Source organism: Cajanus cajan, chromosome 6 (genome assembly GCF_000230855.2).
Source record: "Cajanus cajan strain Asha chromosome 6, NIPB_CcT2T_4, whole genome shotgun sequence".
NCBI lineage: Eukaryota > Viridiplantae > Streptophyta > Magnoliopsida > Fabales > Fabaceae > Cajanus > Cajanus cajan.
Window position 1 is genome coordinate 55,737,149 of NC_138522.1, and position 22,204 is coordinate 55,759,352.

The 22,204-nt window shown below is 33.0% G+C and overlaps 5 protein-coding genes across 6 annotated transcripts; 4 read left to right on the forward strand and 1 right to left on the reverse strand.

Moving 5' to 3' along the window:
* Positions 1–839: 839 nt before the first annotated feature.
* Positions 840–3,365, forward strand: LOC109797439 (Sterile alpha motif (SAM) domain-containing protein). Its single transcript, XM_020357480.3, has 2 exons — positions 840–997; positions 2,386–3,365. Exon 2 carries the CDS (start codon positions 2,397–2,399, stop codon positions 3,180–3,182), a length of 786 nt encoding a protein of 261 aa, XP_020213069.1. The 5' UTR covers positions 840–997; positions 2,386–2,396; the 3' UTR covers positions 3,183–3,365.
* Positions 3,366–6,101: 2,736 nt separating this feature from the next.
* ANT1 (aromatic and neutral transporter 1) lies at positions 6,102–9,471 on the forward strand. Its single transcript, XM_029271050.2, has 4 exons — positions 6,102–6,224; positions 6,351–6,636; positions 7,509–8,156; positions 8,970–9,471. Exons 2-4 carry the CDS (start codon positions 6,418–6,420, stop codon positions 9,351–9,353), a joined length of 1,251 nt encoding a protein of 416 aa, XP_029126883.1. The 5' UTR covers positions 6,102–6,224; positions 6,351–6,417; the 3' UTR covers positions 9,354–9,471.
* A 3,523-nt stretch (positions 9,472–12,994) lies between these two features.
* On the forward strand, positions 12,995–13,983 carry LOC109796423 (uncharacterized). The gene is made up of 3 exons (XM_020356098.3): positions 12,995–13,335; positions 13,419–13,606; positions 13,703–13,983. The coding sequence occupies exons 1-3, from the start codon at positions 12,995–12,997 to the stop codon at positions 13,981–13,983; spliced, it is 810 nt and encodes a 269-aa protein (XP_020211687.2).
* Positions 13,984–15,145: 1,162 nt separating this feature from the next.
* Positions 15,146–16,494, reverse strand: LOC109797514 (small ribosomal subunit protein eS28). Its single transcript, XM_020357569.3, has 2 exons — positions 16,364–16,494; positions 15,146–15,556 (listed from the first exon to the last, which is right to left on the reverse strand). The coding sequence occupies exon 2, from the start codon at positions 15,553–15,555 to the stop codon at positions 15,358–15,360; it is 198 nt and encodes a 65-aa protein (XP_020213158.1). The 5' UTR covers position 15,556; positions 16,364–16,494; the 3' UTR covers positions 15,146–15,357.
* A 796-nt stretch (positions 16,495–17,290) lies between these two features.
* LOC109797037 (SWAP (Suppressor-of-White-APricot)/surp RNA-binding domain-containing protein) lies at positions 17,291–22,100 on the forward strand. 2 transcript variants are annotated; one of them, XM_083077690.1, is made up of 4 exons: positions 17,291–17,458; positions 18,163–19,254; positions 20,314–20,591; positions 21,054–22,100. In XM_083077690.1, the coding sequence occupies exons 2-4, from the start codon at positions 18,221–18,223 to the stop codon at positions 21,836–21,838; spliced, it is 2,097 nt and encodes a 698-aa protein (XP_082933816.1). In that variant the 5' UTR covers positions 17,291–17,458; positions 18,163–18,220; the 3' UTR covers positions 21,839–22,100. The 2 variants fall into 2 exon arrangements, with proteins under 2 accessions (XP_082933816.1, XP_082933817.1); XM_083077691.1 differs by having other exon boundaries at positions 17,457–17,581.
* Positions 22,101–22,204: the final 104 nt, after the last annotated feature.

Consider the following 22,204-nt stretch of genomic DNA (forward strand, 5'->3'; position numbering starts at 1 on the left):
AATATAACTTATACATTCTAACGTATTTACTTATTATTAATTTTGTTATATAAAATAAAATATATCTGATATATTATACAATCTAAAGACTAGTAATTATATACTAAAAATATTTATTTGTTATAAATAATATTATATAAATATATACTTATCGCTGTGTATATTAAAATGTTGGTAAACATTAAATTTGTGTGAAAACTAATCATAAAATTATTATTATTATTATTTTAGTCCGTATAATATACATGTATGTTTATTATATATAATTAAAATTTATAATAAATTATATATAAAAACAAATATCATTTTAAATATATAAATTATATTTTAATTTTTTATAAATAATATTTTTAAACATATAAAATATATTAAATTTATGATAAATAATATATATTATAATATAAAAATATTTATATTTATTGATCATTTATTTTAAACATTAATACTTATTTTATAAATAGTTTTAATAAATAAAAATTAAAGACAAAAAATTATTTATTTTTTATAAATATTTTTTTTCAAAAAATGTTTTATATTCTTTTTCAAAATAATGATTTGCGGGTTTCATATTTAAATATTAATTTTAAATTTATGATAGATAATTTGTATTGTAACTAATTTTTTTTATCTATTAATAAATTATTTTAAAATATTAATATTTAATTTATAAATAATTATAATAACAAAAATTGAATTAGATAATAAACTTAAGAAAAAATTTACTGGTGCAAATGTAAATTTTATATATTTTATAAATATTAATTTAATTGTAATTTTTTTTATTTAGATTTAATTATAAATTTTCAATATCACTTCTTCCCCCCAAAATATAATTTGTTTAAGCATAGGTAATTCGATAATAAACCCTAATTTCTTTCTCCAAATAGTTTTACCCAATTTGCCGAGCTTCGAAGCGAATATTAGGGCACGCAAGTTTTCAAGTTGAAGAGGAAAGAGAAGAAGTGCTTAGTTCAATTTTCAAAGATTCAGGATTCAGGTATTTTTCCTTGCCCCTTCTTCTTCTCCTCTACCCAATGTTTGATTTTTTGTGCGGGGGGTTTTCATTCTTCTTTATCCATCGCTAGCATTTAGATTTCGAAGTTGTGGGTTTTTGCATTTCACTGCAATATATAGAATGTGGTTTTTGAAGGCCTATTTCGTGATCCAACCTTGTCGGACATTTTAGCAAATAACAAATGAACAATTTGGAGTTTCGGTAATACAGATTAGGAGACATACTTAGGAATTATCGAGATCGCGTGCAAGAAATTCAAGCCTCCCTAGTCGTTAGTTAGTGGATAATAAATCTGCTGTAGTTTATGTGCTATAATTTTCTTTTTAGGGTAAATGTATTTGCCTTCCATCACTTTTCTATTAAGCTCATCCTCAGGATCCTTCATGTTTTAATACTCAACCAACATTATTCATAAGAACTAATTTAGAACAATTATTTTCTGGACTCAATTCATATTATCTCATATATTAATTATTTTCAGACTAAAATACTTATAATTAAAATGTGTAATCTTAATTTGATAAAAATGTATTAATTATAAATTTTTTAAAGAACATATACTCTAACTGCTTAAGAGAAAGATGAGTATTAATCATGAGAAAAATATAATATAGAGGATGTACTTTAATTGGTTGGTTAAAAAATATGAGATTAATTAGGAAAGAAAAATAGTATAAGGATAGTTTTAGAAAAAAAATATGTATAAATAACACAAATTTATTGTGATTAATTAAATTAATTATTTTTCTTAATCTTGGTAAATTAGGCAATTGGATATGATATATAAGAACAGAGGTAATAGTTATCTAAATGTCTTCTGTGACTTAAGAAATGAATGATTTTATCACATCGCTAGTTATGTATTTTCTGTGCCGTGCTTATAAACATAATTTATGAGAACTTTTTGTTTCGAGGTTGATTAAAAAAAAAATGTCAAGCAATTTGTTTGTTTATTTGTAATTTTTGTTAGACAGAAAGAATCTTTCTGGTACTTCCCTTTAGATTTTGTTGCATTTCATTTCATTTCATTTATTTGTAAAAGTAAGGTTATTAACTTACTATTCTATTAGTCTGAATTTGAATTCCAAAGTGGATACAATTAATTTTGCAACTTGATCTTTGCTCATTTTAATTCTAAGTTCCTTAGTCTGGACTCTGGAGCAAGTTTCTTATACACATATATTATGTATGAAATGCTATAGTTGGATTGGGTTACAACTTTAAGTCATTTTGCTCAGGAATAGAGTTGTTTGTATTCTATGCTTAAAATTGTTTTTCTGAAGTAATTTTTTTCATTGATTTTATGACTTCAAACGAACCTTGAGTTTTGTTAGTGATTTAATGCTTTACATCCTACCAATGTCATGCAGGTTCTCAGCTAATGGTGAAAACAAAGCAGAGGCGCACAGGAAAAGTTCCTGTTAAAAAAAGTGGTACTTCTTCACAATGCCTCACTGATTCTCTAAACTGTGATGATCCGATTGAGGATAGTGATTGGATTATAGTGAAAAAGCAGAGAGTCACCATTCTGGTGCCTGCTGCGCCTCTCAATGAAAGATCACTAACAGCAAACCAAGGACCAAATCACATGCATCTTATGTCCCCTGAAATAGCAAGTAACCATGTGCAGCTTCCCAAGGAGACATCTACTATACATCCTTCAGGCAATGGACATGAAAAGACCACTTTGTTAGCTGTCCAAAAGGAGACTCGTGCTGAAAGAAGAGCTCCTCCTGCCTTACCTAAACCCACTGTACTCAATCCCCCATCTTTAGATCAAAGAATAGAATCAGAAAATCAACATCAGGTGAATATTTTGAAGCCACACAATGTAGGAATTTGTGATACATCAAAAGTTATTAAGCAGCCCAGAACACTACTTGCACATAGAATGCCCTCCAACCTAGAAACCTTGAATAAAAATTTGAGAGCTTCAAATCTTCAGAGAAAGCTTGAAAGAGCCGGTGGACTGAGCAAGTGGCTGACATCACTCGGACTGGAGCAGTTTGTGAGTATTTTTCATGGGAAAAGTATCAGTAAGTATCAGCTGGTAAATCTAACCATGAAAAAGCTCAAGGATATGGGTGCCAGTGCAGTGGGACCTCGCAGGAAACTGATCCATGCCATGGACTGTGTTTGTCAGCCATATTGCTTTGAGGCGTTGTAGAAGTTTTTAGGATTTTGAAACTACATACAAAAACGTTCGAAGTCTTGGCACAAATGCAAAACTGTTTCTGGATGCTTTTGTGATAGTTCACAGCACTTGAGTCTCGCAGTACTTGTAGGCGTTTCTGTATATATACATATAACTATATAAGCAAGTAGACGCATTATACAATGCTTCCTTTTAGATTGGTGCATCCATGCACTTCTAAATTTCATTGCCCGCTTAAAATTGTAAGTTGTTTTAATTTTCAAACGGTATTAAAGTAATTATATTTGAACCCCAACACAAAAAGAAAATTTTCTTTCTCAAGCCCGTTTGTAATCCACCTAGCTTAGTTTTCTGCACACGAGAGGGTGATCACGGTAGCGACCATTTGACGGTGTTCATTTTATCCCAGCCTTTATAAATAAGTTTCACTAGTTGATTGAGATTCTACGTAGACCGGCGTCACTTCTAATGTTGCAGCAGTTTTTAATGCCGCAAACCATGAGGCAATTTAACATAAAAAACGATCAGTTCATGTGGCAAACAATTATGTTTTTTTTCTTCTTTTAATGAGACAAAATTTCTGTTACTTCAAGCAATACAAAAATATTCTTTGATACAAATTCTCTTTAAAATACAATTACCTTGGCTAAAAAAAGACCAGAATAAAAAATCGCTAACTATATCGTCTTATAAAGACGAATTTACAATTTTTAGATTAGATATTTATCTAAGGTACTTTGTAGATTTTTTACAAGAGACTTCGAAGATAGGAAGTTGAGTTTGATCAAGTAGTTTCTCTTTCTTTAAACATCTTGATATTTGTAAGCAATCAATAAAAAATCACCGTTGAGAATTTGTTATGCATTCGTCTTCTTTTAGCTTCACAAAGCTTGAAAGTAGACCTTGAGATATTTAGTACCGTATTAATTGTTTTTCTTTAATTTGTCTGATAAGATAAAACACTCTATTTAGAGCAATGCTATTTCATGAATGAAAAACTTGGAATTTCATTCAAAAGATTAAAAATATATAATAAAATATTTACTTATATTTAACTTTTAAAATTCTTAATGTTCGGAGGATCTTTCGTTGACTGATTCGGAAGATTCAACATTTCTCTTCTGTTTATTTTCCTTTCTTATACTTCTGAGTTCTCTGTACTGTTTGAGAGACTATTTTTACTTCTTATGCAATGAGGTACACTTTTGTATTTCATTTAGTAGGTAGAGATATTCCGACTTCTGTCGGTCTTATTTGATATATTTTTCACAAATCTTTAAAATAATGTGTATAGTTTATTCATACAAAGTGATAAGACTATGAAAATATATTTTTTAATTAGGAAAAGAGTCGTATATAAATATATTACGAATTAAATTAAAGTGGAGAGATGCACTTATCCATCTTAAATGAGTGTAGATTTGCCATAGATTCAAACAAAGAAAATTTAATAATTAATTCCTCCTTAAATTTATCATAACCAACAGGAGCTAGGTGACATTAACATATTGTGCTCAAATACTCTCATCCTTTGATTTCATAATCAATATTTTATATAATTAATGTTTATATTTAAATAATATATTATGATTATATATATTTATTATATATTATAATTTATTTATTTGTTATTGTGTATTTTATTGTATATATTAAATAAGATTATGTATAAATGATAAATCTCCATATGAACTAATGACAAGCTTCTTCTTTAAAAAGTCAAGTGATACTAAAATCTTCACGTCACTCAGCGACTTTCAAATGACACAACAAAAACGATCTCATTTAAAAAAATGTTCTAAAATAGCCTCATTTAAAAAATTATTTAAAATTTTGCCCTACTTTAATCAGAGTGCCTTTATAAAAAATAATCATTAAATAACTGTAATGAGGTGTCTTTCTATAAAAAAATATTGAATTATAATACCAACCTCTTCCGTTGAATCTAATCAAATCTTGGATTAAGACAATTATCACCTTACTCAATTTTTTTTAACAAGTAAAAGAAAATCATTATTTTAGATGTTGTTAATCAACTTCTATCATGTAAATTAGAATATATGAGATTTTCACTCTTTTTACTCTCTCAATTACATTTTTTTTGGTTCGTTACTCTCTCAATTACATATTTTAATGTTATATTTATTTCATATATTATATATAAGATTAAATATAATTTTAGTCTATAATTTTTTCTTCTTCTAATTTTTACTTATAGAACCTGAACAAATTTTATTTAGTTTAAATCCATAAGATTTTATTTTGTAAACAAAAAATCTTAATGTCAACGACAAAAAATGTTGACAAGAGAAAAACTTTAAAGATTAAAATTGAAAATAGGTAAAAGTTTATGAACTAAAATTAGTAAAAAATTATTCAAAACTAAATAAAATTGATAAAAGTTCACAAACTTAAAAAAAAATCCTTACATTAATAATTAGTATAAAAAAAAATTTGTCCTTCAATCATTTTAAATTAATCATTTTCTATCTTTACATGCATAATGAATTTTTTTAATCACAATACCCATTTCAATCCACATTTATTTTATCTTTACTGGTATGAAAAGAAGGTACTCTGTACCTTTGGGAGAACATTTATTTTCCTTCTTAGTTATAGTTTTTATTTTTTGTAGTGTACAATTATTTTTATAGTAGTTAATTAAAGGGTAAAATTAGAAACAAATTGTGACACATAATATCTCTTTTATTATTAGAATAAATATACAAATTAAATTTAAAAAAACAATTATATAATTGGTTATAACAATTAACTATATAAAGACAGCACTGCCAAAAAAAATTGTATAAAGATACATATGAATCCATCCCCCGGTTGGAATTAATAGGTATGATACATTGTATTGTAAAATTTGGAGAAGTCAAAGTATTAAATGATTTACTCATAAAAGAGAATTAAATGATTTAGTCGATTGTGTGGCATGGAACAATTAACGTAGTCCTTTGTGTTCTTTCCAAATACTACTATTTGTCATTTACCGCTCAATGATGAATTTCGGTGGTTGTCGACCCAGTAAGACTGAAGAGAAGCTGGGTAAAGTTGCCACTCGTTTCATTATATATAGATCCAAATCACACCACACTCCTTCAACACCTCAGCCTTTGTTTTGTACTTTGGATTCTCATAATTATCCCCTTTTCTTTCTTCGCATGCACATAGTGAACGTGGCCCCTCTTTCTACTTGACGCCATAACGTTCCGGGTAGATCGGTTATATCACAACAAACATGGGGCGGGACGCCAAAAACGACGTCGCATCAACTCTGTTGGAGCCTTTGACTTCCATAAGAGCTTCGAGGCTTCAAACGTTGGGAAACATCATCGTCACGGTGGTCGGAACTGGGGTTTTGGGATTGCCCTTCGCTTTTCGGATCGCTGGATGGCTCGCAGGATCGCTTGGGGTTGCCATCGTTGGCTTATCCACCTACTATTGCATGCTCTTGCTTGTGGGTGATTTTTTTATTTTTTTATTTTTTTATTTTTTTATTGCATTAGTTCTGGTGGATTGATTTTATGCTTTTTCCTTTTCTTAAGATTTTAATTAAAATGCACTCTACTGTCATCTGATCATATATGATGCTATATAGAACAGTGTTTCTATTACCGAGTTGGTTGAATAGGATGTCTAAGAGCCGTAAATTAGACTCCGTCATTATGAGTTCGATTTTCATAAAATAAAATAAATATATATATGATAGTGTAAAGTAAGTTTATGCACTTTTTACGATGATTACTTTTAATAGTGATATTTAAAATGATTTTTGTTTGATTGAAAATAACCCTTAACATAAGTTTTGATTGTTTGATAGTATATTTTCTAATCTGCTGAGAAAATTTGTTAATGTTTCTTCTGTTTTGAAAAGTGTTTTATCCTCTCCATTTTTTTTTTCATTTCTTGTCCACTATTAGCTTTCAGTGGTTAAAAGACTTGAATATTTTTCATGACGAGTATATAATGTCCTTTATAGACTTACAAGACTAGAGAAAATGGAGAGGATTTTTATTCGTTTCAGGACTGAGTCACATAGGTAACAATTAATGATCGCAATTGAAAATCTAAATTAAAAATCATCTTTGTTGTGACTTTTGAGAGAGTTATTGAAGAAAGAAAATCTTTGCAGTTTATACCATTAATGCATCTTTCTATATTTTCTGTGGTGTGGGGTACCATGCCACTGACTTGTTCAACTTAATGACTACACATTAAAGTTACATGGTACATAATTTATTCTATACGTCCTCCTGCTGCTGCTTCTCTTTTCTTTTCTCTTTTTGCTTGATGTCATTATGAGGTTTGGGTTTTATTTCGTGGACACAGGTTTTGTGTCGAGAAAAATTGTCATCAGAAGAACCATTAGTGGAAGCGAGCACATATGGAGACTTGGGTTATAGGTCCTTTGGAACCCCGGGTCGGTATGTGACAGAAGTTATAATTTTGGTAGCACAATGTGCAGGGTCTGTTGCTTATTTTGTATTTATTGGACAAAACCTTTATTCTGTATTCCAAGACCAAGGACTGTCAATGGCCTCCTACATATTTATGTTGGTACCGCTTGAGACTGGATTGTCTTGGATAGGGAGTTTATCTGCTTTGGCTCCTTTTAGCATTTTTGCTGATGTGTGCAATGTCTTAGCTATGGGCATTGTGGTGAAGGAGGATATTCAAAAGGCCGTAGGGGAGGGATTTTCATTTAGACAAAGGACAGCAATCACATCCAACATTGGGGGGTTGCCTTTTGCAGCAGGCATGGCAGTTTTTTGTTTTGAGGGGTTTGGTATGACTCTGGCCCTGGAGAATTCTATGCAGGAAAGGCGTAAATTCCCAAGATTGCTGGCTCAGACTTTTGGTGGGATAACACTTGTGTACATTCTTTTTGGGTTTTGTGGTTACATGGCTTATGGTGAAGAAACTAGAGACATTGTCACCCTCAATCTCCCTAGGAATTGGTCATCTCTTGCAGTGCAGGTAGTAAAGACATCCATATTTAAGCTCTTTGGTTACTCTTAAATAGTTTTCTTGCAGTTAGTCAATCAATCTTGTGTTCTTTCCTTGTGTGTCACTGTTTTTCATTTCTCATTTTGTTTACTTTAGATTTATAAAGGAAAGTACCTGATTCCACCTTTCAGATATATCCTTGCACATCATTTCTATTATTGTTTATCAAATTTAGTAGATTGATAACAAATGTTTGTAGGGAAAAGGCATATTGCCTTCATGATTCTTCATATACAAAGCATTTATCAGTGACATGGACTTGTATAGGGATATATCACAAATGCCACAATTCCAGTAGAGCCTGTTGGCATTGCAACATCATAAAATCCTTGGAATAGATAAAAATCAATATGGCTTGGTGGAATCTGTTTGTTGCATCCATGTTATTTGAGGATACTAGAGCTTAGAGGTGATGCTGTTTGATAGATGTTTGATAATTATGACTTTTAATTTGTGTCAATTGATGTAATCTCAATCTATTTTACATCAAAGGATTGTTCCCAAGTTGTGTCTGTTCTGTCTAGCATATCTGGTGATGTATCTGTTGCTGCGTGTTGTGCACAGTATTATAATTTGTCTTTAGACATGTCTACTAGGATAGTACACTTCACAGAATGCCATCCAGACTTTAACCGTTCCAAAAAAGTGCATGAAAAGCCAACCTAAGTTTCTTTTTTCCTGGAGTTCGTCATATTTCATTGTTTATCTTCAAATTTGTTGCATTTCATAATTCATATTGCTGAGCAGGAGAGCCTGACCGCTTAACATTTTATATGATGACAGGTGGGATTATGTGTGGGGCTTGCATTCACACTCCCAACCATGTTACACCCAATTAATGAAATTGTGGAAGGGAAACTAAAAGTCAATCACAGAAACAATAATGATTCTACAGGACTAGGAAATATTGGCAAATACATCAGCCGTGCCATTGTGGTGGTTGGACTAGCAGTCGTATCTTCATTCGTGCCAGAATTTGGTGTATTTGCCTCATTTGTGGGGAGTACCTTATGTGCAATGATCTCATTTGTTTTGCCTGCCTCTTTTCACCTAAAGATATTTGGCTCTTCCCTACCCATCTGGCAAAAAGTCTTGGATTCTATTGTATTATTGTCTGGATTATTTTTCGCTGTTTATGGCACTTACAACACAATAGTTGGAATTTGATGCATGTAGCATGTATTTTACGTAGTTTAAGCTTTTATACAACTCAATTGTTATTTTTACATAAATAAGCGTTACAACAAAATGTGAATACAAACCTGCTCATTTTTTTGATTAAGAATGCTTGAGTGAGTTGTCCTTACATTTTATAATTTTCTTTTTATCAATAGAGGATGTTCAAAGCATCACTTTCTGGAGTCATGGATGTTTGGATATATTTTTACTTGACCAAACCTTAATATCCCATAGACTTAAAGGCACACCTAGTAATGGGATAAAAATGAATGATAATCCCAATCCTTCTAAATTCCCTTCTTAACTGAAGTTTAACTTTGGTATATGGTTCCCCCTAACTGTATCCTTCTCCATTTTACTTTTGTTTATTTTAATATTTGAAGTCACTAGTTACATAAAATGTTTATAGTGGCTTTGCAAATGGAATAAAATTTTACGTAGTTAAGTACCTTTTCCCTTTATTTAATTATATGTTGATTACTACTGCCTAGTTCTAATAGAAAGTAAAATGGAATCATATGTCTGAAAGCTTTTCATTATATCAAGTGTAAAAATAGTATGTCGGACACTATTAACACACGACTTAAAAAAAATACTGATATTTAGATGCCAGGAAAAAAAAAATGAGGAAAGTATGTTTTGGTCCCTAACTTTGTGAGACACTGTCAAAGTAATATCTGAATTAAGGAAAATGAAACGCTAATTCTTAACTTTTATTTTCGTCACTTAAGTTGATCCTTAGTATTAAAGGAACATTAACTCTGACAGTTAAGTTATTAGTTAACATGTTATGTGTCATATAAGAAGTGATTTGTATTGTCAGATGAATATACATGGCCAGCTTAGCAAGAACTTGAATGATAATATTAATTTTTGGGACAAAATAATAGTGAAAAATGAATAAAATTAATAGGGATATAAATAAAAATTAAAAGGAATTGTAATGGTTACATCATCATCTTCTTCATGTTTTTCATTTGTTATGGTTGAAGTTCCATTCTTAAAAAATTATTCATCAAAACTTGCAAAATTATTGTAATATTCTTTGTTAAGAATCCCTTTAAAATCTTGGCTCCAAAGAAATCAATCTCCCATCTATTCTTTTATGACTTTTAGACTCAAATCTAAAGTAAGATAAAATGTGAGGTAAATATTTGTTTCCATCAAAATGGGTGTTCTTATATAGTGTCTTCCCGTGCCATTGTCACTTTTTTTTTTGTATCCAATCAAGAAAAAAAAAATCTCCATTCCCTTTTTGTTTATGGCCCCTAATGGTGTTTAGAAACTATGTAATCTTATTTGCACTTGAAAAAAGTTACAATTTTTTTGTGAATTCTCCCTGACTTAACAAAATTGGTAAGAATGATGGTTTTGTGTCCCCACCAAAACAACCATCATATATATTTTTGCTCACAACCAAACCCCCCTTTTCTACCCATTATTCGACCTAATAGTTTTAATTTGAATTTTAGGATCTCAAAGGTTAGATTAAACATTCTCCTCCTAATTACTGATTTCTTCATTTCTAGTTTGTTGCACCTGTTGATTGAAGGGAGATGAATTGTGAATGGAAAGGACTATTAATAGAAATATCTAATATTGGGGTAGAAGAATAAGATGTTACAATTCCCTTTAATTATCATTTACATCCTCTTATTTTTATCCTTTTTTCAATATTTTATTTAAAATTAGAAGAAAATATTGTTATTTAAGTCTTTGTTAAACTTGTCATATGTGCCCTTTAAATGATAAGTCAAATTACTTCTTATATTATGGTATATAACATACCAATTAATGAATATTGAGAGAGTTAATAATACCAATATTTCTTAAAAAAATAATGTTAAATTTACTCGCAAAAGAATTTTATTGAGTACTTGAATTTATGTCGAGGAAAATAATAGCAGCACTCTCTTAAGCATGGTAGTAAGTATTGGAAGAATCGCGATTCATATCATACAATACGATACAATTCCGTGGTTCGGTGATTCGAATCGCAGGGCTTATCGTTTTTGTTCTTGAATCGTGTTTGAATCGTGTGTATCGGGTTACGAATCGAAAAATCGCGATTCTAGAAGAACTCGCACGATTCTGGGAAGAAGCGGGTCGCGTCCGAAATCGGGTCAGGTCATGCGTGACCCGGTTCTGAAAACCCTAAAAAAAATGAATTTTTTTAAATAAAAAAAGGCGAAACAGATACAGAAAGAGCCGATACACATTCCTGTACATGACCCACTTAGTGGGTTTCACTTTTAGTGGTCCATTTGCTTCGTCCAGGTTGGTTGCTTCGTTTGGGTTGCTGTTTGGGTTGTTGTTCATCGTGTTAGTGGTCCATTTGCTTCGTCCAGGTTCGCTGCTTCGTTTGGGTTGTTGTTCATCGTGTTAGTGGTCCATTTGCTTCGTCCAGGTTCTCTGCTCTGATTTGTTTAGGTTGCTGTTTGGGTTGTTGTTCATCGTGGTCCAAGGGTAAGGGCTTCCCTTCTTATTGTGTGGTTCATTCCTTCACTTGTTCTCTCTTTTTTTCTTTGTTATTCCCTCTACAACTTACTAGTCCCATCTCTTCACTTGGTAGGTCATTCAAAAAGAGAGTTCGATATCACTTGGAACTATTGTGATAGTATCCCTCCAAACAGATTTCAAGTAAAATGTAAGTTCTGTTTTCATGTTTGTTGGGGTGGTATTTCAAGGATGAAACATCATCTTGCTGGGACAAAGGAAGATGTGATTGCTTGCCCAAGTGTTCCTGATGATGTGAAGGAAATATTTGTGAAGCTCTTGGAAACTAAAAAATAAAAGAAAGAAGATTGCTTGGATGTAGAGAATGGGACAGTAAAAGGAAAAAAGGGAACATCTAAAATTTTCAAACAAAAGACAATGAATGAAGTTTGTAAAGATAGGGAATTTGTGATTCAAGAAATTTGTAAATGCATTTATGGTAATGCATTACCATTTAATTTGGTAAGGAGTCCTCTTTTTATTCAAATGTTGAAGGTTGTTGGAGAATATGGAAGAGGTTTGAAGCCACCAACTTATCATGAGGTGAGGGTTTCTTTTTTGAAGAAAGTTGTTGACAACATCCAAAAAAGCTTAGAAAAATATAGAAGTGATTGAGAGAAATGGGGATGCACCTTGATGTGTGATGGTTGGACGAATAGAAAAGGAAGATCACTCACTAATTTTCTTGTTAACAGTCCAAGTGGGACTATTTTTTTGAAATCTATTGATACAAGTGATGTGATAAAGGATGGGAAAAAATGTTTGAATTGTTAGACAACATTGTTGAAGAAATTAGGGAGGAGCATGTAGTCCAAGTTGTGACGGATGGGGCTTCTAATCTTGTGGCAGCTGGACAAATGTTAATGGAGAAGAGAACCAAACTATTTTGGTCCCCATGTGCAGCCCTTTGCCTTGATCTAATCCTTGAGGACATTGGAGAGCTTCCGATATTCTATAATACCATTGCTAATGCAAAGAAGATTATTACCTACATATATAGGCATACATGAGTCCTTAATTTGTATAGACAATATTCCAATGGAGGGGAATTAGCAAGACCAACTGTGACAAGATTTGCAACTTCTTATCTTACACTAAATTGCATTAAACAACAAAAGAATGCTCTTAGATCAATGTTTGCATCGGAGGAATGGGCTACTAGTCCACATGCTAGTAAAAGTGAGGCTAAGCAAGTCATGAACCTAGTGTTGAGTGATGATAGATTTTGGAGATCAATCACATATTGCCTAAAGTATGTGATTCCACTTGTGAAAGTGTTAAGGCTTGTAGATGGTGATTCAAAGCCAGCCTCACTATACATTTATGAAGCAATGGATAGGGCTAAAGAGAAAATTGCTCAAAACTTTCAAATGCAAGAGTCAAGGTATAAAAAAGTGTGGAAGATTATTGACACTAGGTGGAATCTGCAGCTTCATAGGCCTCTTCATGCAGCTGCCTATTATCTTAATCCTAGGTAAATTATTTAAAAATAATTGTCATTTTAAGAACTACTATTTTCTTTGTGCCTAGTAGCTAAGTTATTTCTTATTTGGTTAGGTATCATTATGACAAGAACTTCAATTCGGATAGTGAAGTCTTAATTGGTTTATATGAAACCTTTCAAAGAATGGTTCCGGATATAAGGACAAGAGTTATAATAGATCAACAACTTGAAAAGTTTAAGGGAGCTAAGGAGATCTTTGGAATGGACATGGCAATAGCTACTAGAGATAAGAAACAACCGGGTATCCCTTTAATTTTTACTTTATAAATATCATAAAGATAATACATAATAATTAGTAATAACTACATTTGTAAACTAAATACACTTTTTTTTGTAGCTCTTTGGTGGGAGAGTTACGGTAAAAGAGGTAAAGAGTTACAAAAGGTGGCCATAAGAATTTTGAGTCTTACATGTAGTGCCACGGGATGTGAAAAAAATTGGAGTACATTTGACCAAGTGCATACTAAGAGAAGAAATCGATTGGAGCAACAAAGATTAAATGCACTTGTATATGTCAAATATAATCTTCAACTTGAGATGAGGCAAAATAGTAGAGAAGAGAATGGAGATATCTACGATCCCATATGTTTGTCAGATATTAAATCCGATGATGAGTAGATCACCGAAAAGGAGAATCCTTGCTTGCCTATTGATGCCTCATGGATGGATGTACATGAGTGCTTTGGTGTTGATGAGGGAGCTCCAAAGAAGAAAAGAAAGAGAGGTAATTATTTATTTTAAAAGTTAGTTTAGAACTTGGAAGTTAGAATTAGAACTAGACCTTATTATTTTCTTTTGATTACATAGGTCCAAGAGACTTGAATGCCAAGATTGGTAAGGGAAAATCAATAATAGAAGATGAGGATGAAATTGAAAATAATGAAGAAGAAGAACTTTTGATATTAGAAGATGAAGATGACTTGAGTGATGTAAATCTTGAGGTTGGGGATGATGGATGATCTTGGATAGGGGCATTTTGTATTTATTTTTTGAGGCTGTATGACTAAATTCGTGTGGCAGTAACACCACTTGTTGCTGAGTTTATGCAGCAACAACACTAATATTTTTTTTGGGTGGCTATATTACTGATTAGAGTAGCAAACAATCCCTAGTATATGCATATATTTAGCAACAACAATGATTTTTTTGGAGGCTTTGTTGTTGAACTATGCAGTCATTTCTTTTAGCTTTTGAGACTGTTATTATTTGTATAATTGTATCTTTGTTTGTATTTTGAAGCTTATATATTACTATATATTTATGTATGACTTCATTTTGTCTGTTTCTTTATATTAAAATGTGTTTAGAGTGCTTTTATATGTCTTGTATGCATATATATATACACTATGTTTTTATTGATCATGAATCTTACGATTCACGATACGATTCGATTCACGATTCAAAAAATAAGTCTTCCGATACATTATTTATATCTCGATTCAACTACCATGCTCTTAAGTACTCTTTTTAACATTTTTTTTTATAATCAACTAAAATTTGTTAAAAATCATAAATTTTATGAATATTGTATCTCATTTTAATTAATTTCTCTCTTGACTTAGGAATAAGACTCATTAATAACCTTATTGTACTCATGGTAAACCTAATTATACCAATATCAACTAACTTCCAGACCGCACATTATCATGAATTTTTATCTAAAATATCTCTATAAATCGAATCAAGATAACAAAGTCACAACAACAACGTTTTTCAGTTTGCAAAGATAAGCAGTCACCGCCCATTTAAACCCGAGATGTAGCAGAGGAACAGCACCATATAGAAGCCAAATCATATATTAATCGAAACGCATACTTCAATCTTGATGCTCAAACTCAAAACATCCAAAATTCAAGTCATAATACGAATGAAAATAGAACCAAGACAACAAGATAGGGGTGCTATAACCTTTGGCATCCACTAACTACCAGAATAAAGAAGAAAATCGCTGTTTTGATTAAACTTGTGACAAACTAAAAAACAAAAAACCATCTAGCGCAACCTTCTCGCTTCCCTTTCAGACTCAAGTAGGGTGAGAATGTCTCCCTCTCTCACTGGTCCTTTCACATTCCTCATTATGTGTCGGTTCTGATCATCTAAAAACTTCACTCTGACCTGGGTCACCTGTCCTCTGGATCCAGTACGCCCCATAACTTTGACGACAATAGCATGCTTCACCTGAGACTCCATCCTGCTCAAGCACAAGCAACAGTTATGAGATGAAAGTGTAAAACAATTTAAGTTTCTTACATCACAGATATTGCACAGCCAGTGTAACAGAGAAATCAGGAAAGACATTTATCATCTTTTAAATCCAAAACATATGTATCACATTGCACTTCAACTTCAAATTTCAATAGAATACATCCTAACAACACACGAAAATTTAAGACATCCAAAATAACAGGAGACGACAAAAAAAAGTCACACCAAGCATACAAATGGATGTTAAATTCATACCAAGATCCAGGAAATAGTTGAAATTGAACAATATGACTTCCTAAGGTCAAAATTCCAAATTATAAGGAACATTATGAATGACAAAAGGTATAATAATAAACAAATCCAATAATGCTAGATAAAACAGAACCTCCCTGAATGCCTATCAACATAACATCTGTTAAACCAATCAGGCCTAAGCTACTTTATCAGACAGGCCACAAACAACCCAATACGCTATCGGGAAAAAAAAACTCGAATTTTAAATTCAGCTATTGCTATGAGACCCAGATCAAGAACGAATGCAAAAGGATCACCACATCCATCACATATTCCACGTCACGTATAAAGCAATAATTCGGCCATGAAGTTGTAAACACAATGAGAGATATCGATACACTTCACCATATATCCAAAATAGAATTAAAAAAACCATTTTTAAAGAAATTACAAACGACGGCGGCAAACAGGAAGCAGAGAAACATGAACAATGCATAAAAATTAATAAATAAAGAACAAGGATCAAGGGTGGATAGAAATCAATGGAGTGAGTTCGGACCTGATGTAGAAAACGAGTGAAGAACGCAGGCTAGGGTTTTGGGATGCCTGCTTACACTTTCAGGATAACAGAGGAAGAATTTTTGCCATTCCCAAGATTTATAAATGACCTAGTGATTTCCAAAATGACACTTTTACCCCCAAGTGTATTTTTTTTGGCAAGAGAAAAATTTGCAATTTTTTCTCCTATTAATATATATAGTATTTTTTATATAAAATATTAAATATAAAAGAAAATGTACATAATTCTTGTAAATATAAAATATTGAATATTTTTAATAAAATATGGAAATAATTAAAATTATTATTATATAAATATGAATATATACAGATATTTATTGGATATAAAATATAGTGATTCATCACATCAATTTAATTGATTCTTGAGAAATACCTGTAGAATTTATTAAAATATTTACACTTCAATTCTAAACCAAATTAATTATAATCGACTTGATTATTATTATTTTTAATTCAAACCAATCTAATGATTCACTCAACTATTTTTTTTAAACTTTTTATATTAGTACATCTTAAACTTTTTACTGAAGCTTCTCTTTTGTTTTTGTCTTTTTTACTCATTTTAAATTTCTACAAAACTATCTAAAAGTTACCAAAATTTATTTTGTTTTCTTTAATTTCAAAGAAAAACCTTATTTCTTTTTCGTCTTTTTTGAAATATATATTTCTGAAAAAAAATATTGAAATGTCATTAATTTTATAACAATTTTATTCATTTAAAATATTACAAAATTATTCAAAAAATAATTTCAAAAGTTTAGGTATTGTTAAATGAAGATTGATTATTGAGAAAAGCATATTTGAAGAAAAAAAGGATAAAAATGAAGATGAATTGCAAAGAGTAAAAATAGAACCCCTTTAATATTTTCAGTTTTATAACTTATAAGCCGGTATTTCGCATTGGACTTTAATTTGCTGCATAAAAAGCGTAACAGGCTTTTGGTTTAGCTGCTTCCAGATAAGCGAGGTTAGCAAGCCCCGGTGCATAATCCAGTTGGGCCCGATCGACGGTGCGGTTTCACTACCCCTTGGGAACCCTTTTGCCCTACTCTGCCTCATAACCAGCACCTTGCAGGTACATATGCTGATTTCAAATTGCTGGTTCAAATTAAGAACCCTAATATGCAAATTGCTGGTTCAAATTGCTGGCTCGATCTCATTGTGTTTACAACTTCATGGCCGAATTATTGCTTTATATGTGAGTGGAATATGTGGTGATCCTTTTGCATTCGTTCTTCATCTGGGTCTCACAGCAATAGCTGAATTTAAAACTCGAGGATTTTTTTTTCCCGATAGTGTATTGGTTTGTTTGTGGCCTGTCTGATAAAGTAGCTTAGGCTTGATTGGTTTAACAAATGTTATGTTAATAGGCATTCTGGGAGGTTCTGTTTTATCTAGCATTGTTGGATTTGTTTATTATTATACCTTTTGTCATTCATAATGTTCCTTATTCATCATTTGGGATTTTGACCTTAGGAAGTCATATTGTTCAATTTCAACTATTTGCTGGATCTTATTATGAATTTAACATCCATTTGTATGCTTGGTGTGACTTTTTTTTTTTTTGTCGTTTTCTGTTAGTTTGGATGTATTAAGAAGAGGAAATCAATCGGGCCAAATTTTTTTCTGAGAAATGAATGTTTAATTTTATTCCTACTGTTGCTGTATTATTGAGTTCTGCTATTAATATGTCAAGTAGAATTTATGTTATGTGATCAATGGTAACTACCTGTATATGATAACAAAAAGTGGGAGTTTTAAAATTTTATTTGGTTGTAGGTATTTTCATTAAGCTCATACTCCTGAAGTGCTGTTGAGGTGTACTCTAGCCTTATATATGGAACGTCAGGGTCATGATTATGCAGCTGCGTCTGCTATGGCATATGCTCAGCAACAGCGGCAAGCTGCTAATATGCAACAACAACAGCAGTTTGGATTTCATCCCCAGCATCAGCAGTTTCCTTCATCAATGCATGGTCCTCCTTTTATACCCCCAGGTCCTGGTCCTGCACACCCCCCTATGCAACAGTTCCCTTATCACCATGCCCTGCAGCAGCAACAGCAGCCACTTCCGCAATTACACCCTCATGCCCCTCCCCCACCTCATCTTCTTCTTCAGCAGCAGCACCAAGGGCCACCGGCATTCCCTTCACATTATCCTCCTCCGCTTGTTCCATCTCCATTTTATGATTCTGCTCCTCCCCCGGTTGCTCCCCCCTCTGATCCTGAGCTCCACAAGCGAATTGACAAGCTTGTTGAGTATGCGGTGAAAAATGGTCCTGACTTTGAAGCTATGATATGTGAAAAGCAGCGGGACAATCCTTCCTATAGTTTCCTCTTTGGTGGGGAGGGCCATGGTTACTACCGTTATAAGCTGTGGTTATCAACTCGTCCCCCTGGTGGCCCATTCAACCAGCCTTTTCCATCATCTTCTATGCCCATGATCCATCCCCCAAATCCAATGATGAATCCGTCTCCTCTAAATGCTTCTCCAATGAATCCTGCAGGAATTGGTTCTTCGCCTTCAATGCTAGGTCCACCTCCTTTCCAACAGTTCTATGATCAACAACACCACCATCAACATCCTCAGTCTTTTGGGCTTCCTGGTCGGCCTGAGTATGATCAGTCATCTAAATCGTTCAAAGGGCTCTCTGGGCCACTTCCATCGGATGTTGCAATGGAGCTCAGTAATGTTCTTAACAATCTGAATGGTACAAAAGAATCCATCAAAGGTGCAAAACTTTGGTTCATGCAGAGATCTCCATTTGCACCAGCCCTAGCAGAGGCTCTTAGAGATAGGGTCTTTGCATTGGATGATGTTGAGAGACAGTTACACATTATATACCTTGCCAATGACATCCTTTTTGACAGGTAGCGTCCCTTATCATTTCATTCTTTAGCTTGATCCCCTCCTCCCCCCCCCCCCCCCCAAAAAAAAAAAAAAAACATTTCAGAAACATAATTTGACTGATTAGCATATGATAAACTCTTGGAAATGTGCTTCTAATGAACAAAAAGTATGTATCACACTAAAACTGTATTTTCCCTCATTTTTATTGACTTTTCATGTTAAATTGATTATTAGTATAGGTTTTTCTCCATTTGCAATTTTTGCCCGATAGGTTGATTAGTCTTTTGACAGCATGGATGCAATAAAAATCATGTTTATAGGAGATACAGCTGTTGATCTATCCCTACTCACTTATTTCATTTTTCCCCAAAATCTGCTATTTTTATCTCAAATCTTGTGAATTAGGTAAGCAATTTGTAGTTATTCTATCAAGCCTTGACTTTTCTTCCCTCCAAGATTTCAGAAAACATAATTTGATTGATTAGCATATGATAATCTCTTAGAATTGTGTTTCTAAAAGGCACAAAGTATGGATTGTGAGAACATCGTATTTTCCCTCTGTTGTGGCAAAATAAGCTTGGTTATTAGTATAGATTTTTCTCCATTTGCAGTTTTTGCCTGATTGGTGGATTAGTTTTGTGACACCAAGAATGCAATGAAAATCATGTTTAATAGGACTTACTACTGTTGCCTTACACTATCCCTACTCACTTATTTCATTTTTTTCCCCAAAAAATATGCTATAATCATCCCAATCTCTTGGAAAATAGGCAAGCAATATGTAGTATTAAATATTAATTATATAAAAGCACTTTTCACGACAAGATGTGGGTTAAATTTTATTTGGAAGTTTTGTTAACTGTTAACTGTCTGGCCCTATACTTGTACTATTAAATATTAATTATATAAAAGTAGAGCATCTTTTTCCTTTCATTGTACTGTTTTGCAAGTTCTTGGCATGACAAGATTTTTGCTCTCTTGCTTATTTCTATCCTGGTTAGATAATATTCTTCACATTGATGCTAGAGTGTATGGATATGATTTTTATCATCCTTGACTTTTGTATCACTACTTCACAGCTTAAATCGGAGGACAAGCAGTAATGACCTTGACAGTGAAGCTCTTGCCTTGAAACCTGTTTTGGGCTCCATGCTTGCAAGAATTTATCATAACCCACAAAGCAATGAGGAATACAGGAAAAGATTGCAGCAAATGGTGGAGTTCTGGGCTTCTAAAACAGTATATGATCAAGAGACTATATCTTTACTGAAGGGTGAGATGATTGGTGGTCCACAAACAAATCCTTTTCCTGGGGCTTTGAAGGATTTATCCTCTGCTTCTGCAGAATCAGTTACAGGTAAACATCTCTGTTTTAACCAGAATTTCTCATGGCTTGCAGAAGTCAGTGAGTTACTTCTCTCGTGATAGCTGGATAATTTTCAATGTGAGGCATTAATTGGTAATAAAAACTGCAACTATGTTCGTCCTTTGTGGAAATTCATTTCCTCAAGTTCTTTTTGCTTTCTTTTAGAAGAGGGAAGGGATTGACTTAAGTAACTTCTTTTGTCTCATCTGTATTAAATTTATCCATTGGAAAACTACAAGCTGATTTGGTGTTTTTTGTGAAGTCTTGTAATAAATGACTAAGCAGTAAGCTGTGATTACTTTTTCACCCACAATGGCCACCACTGAACTAGAGACAACTTAATTTAGTTCCCTTTAACATTAAAGTTTACAAGAGATTGATTACTTCAGGTGTATATTATTATTATATGATTTAGGAAATTATTTATTATTTATTCTCCCCTCCCTGTTGCAGGATTGCTGCAGACACCTAATCATGTTGCCCAGCAGTGGCAACCGGATAGATTAGGCTCTGGTTCAAGTCTCTTAGATCAAGATCGTCCCGATAAACATGCAGCTCCAGCACAGTCACTATCAACACCCCTAGCAGTTCAGCAGTTTCTTCCAAATTCTGCTCCTACCAATGCCTTTCCTGGGTCCATGGCTATACCATCTTCTGCTCAACCAGCTAACCAAGCACCTGGTGCTCATTTATTGCCCACTCCATCAGCCAGCACCAGTGAACAATTGCCACCATATCCGTTATTCCCTCCTGGTCTCATTCCTGGAATGGTTAGAAAGATGCAGATTGGTAGTGGGGTCCCATATTCTCCTTTAAGCCCTTTGGATATTCCAACTATAATACCGCCATCAACTGTACCGCCATCAGAAATCCTTCAAAGAGTGTCAAAATTTTTCAAAGAAATTGGAGAGGTAAATCCTTCGGAGGGTCCTATGAATTCTGATTCCAGAGATGAAGATGATGAATTTGATAGAGAATATGAGAGGGATCCTCCAGTACGAAAGGGAGGTGCTTGCATACCTCCACCCCCAAACTTGCAGGTTGATCCAGAGACAGGAACCTATGCTGATGGGACTGTAGAACGGAAGCCAGGAGCCAGTGGCTCTGGCAGGTTGGGGCTTGGGGCCACAGCCAATCCCAATGAGGTGAGTCAGTATGATGATGTATATACCTCTTACAGGAAGCAGAGAAGCACCAATTACCATTCATCAATGAGTGCTAGAGCCGCAGCGAGATGAAAGTCTCTAATCACCTTTTCATCCAAAATTTCCTATTCCTGGATACTAGATTAGGTCTGGTAGCTTTGTCTTCATTAATGTTTATTTTTGAGGCTGTAGTTAAGCTGATGCTTTTGTTTGTTACTTGCCAATGACCTTTCCTTGACCAAAATGGAATATGCCATAAACTTTAGGCACAAATTGTAATGGGATAGAAAATGAGTGATAATCTCATTCCCTCCATATTCCCTTATCTAAAGTTTGATTTTGGTTTATGGTTTAACGAAGACTTTGGCCTTTTATCTCTTTTCTTATTCGTTTTAGCCTTTTACATTTAACCGAGTCTGTTAAATTGTATGATTCAGTGTGCTTCAGTGAGTTGTGCTG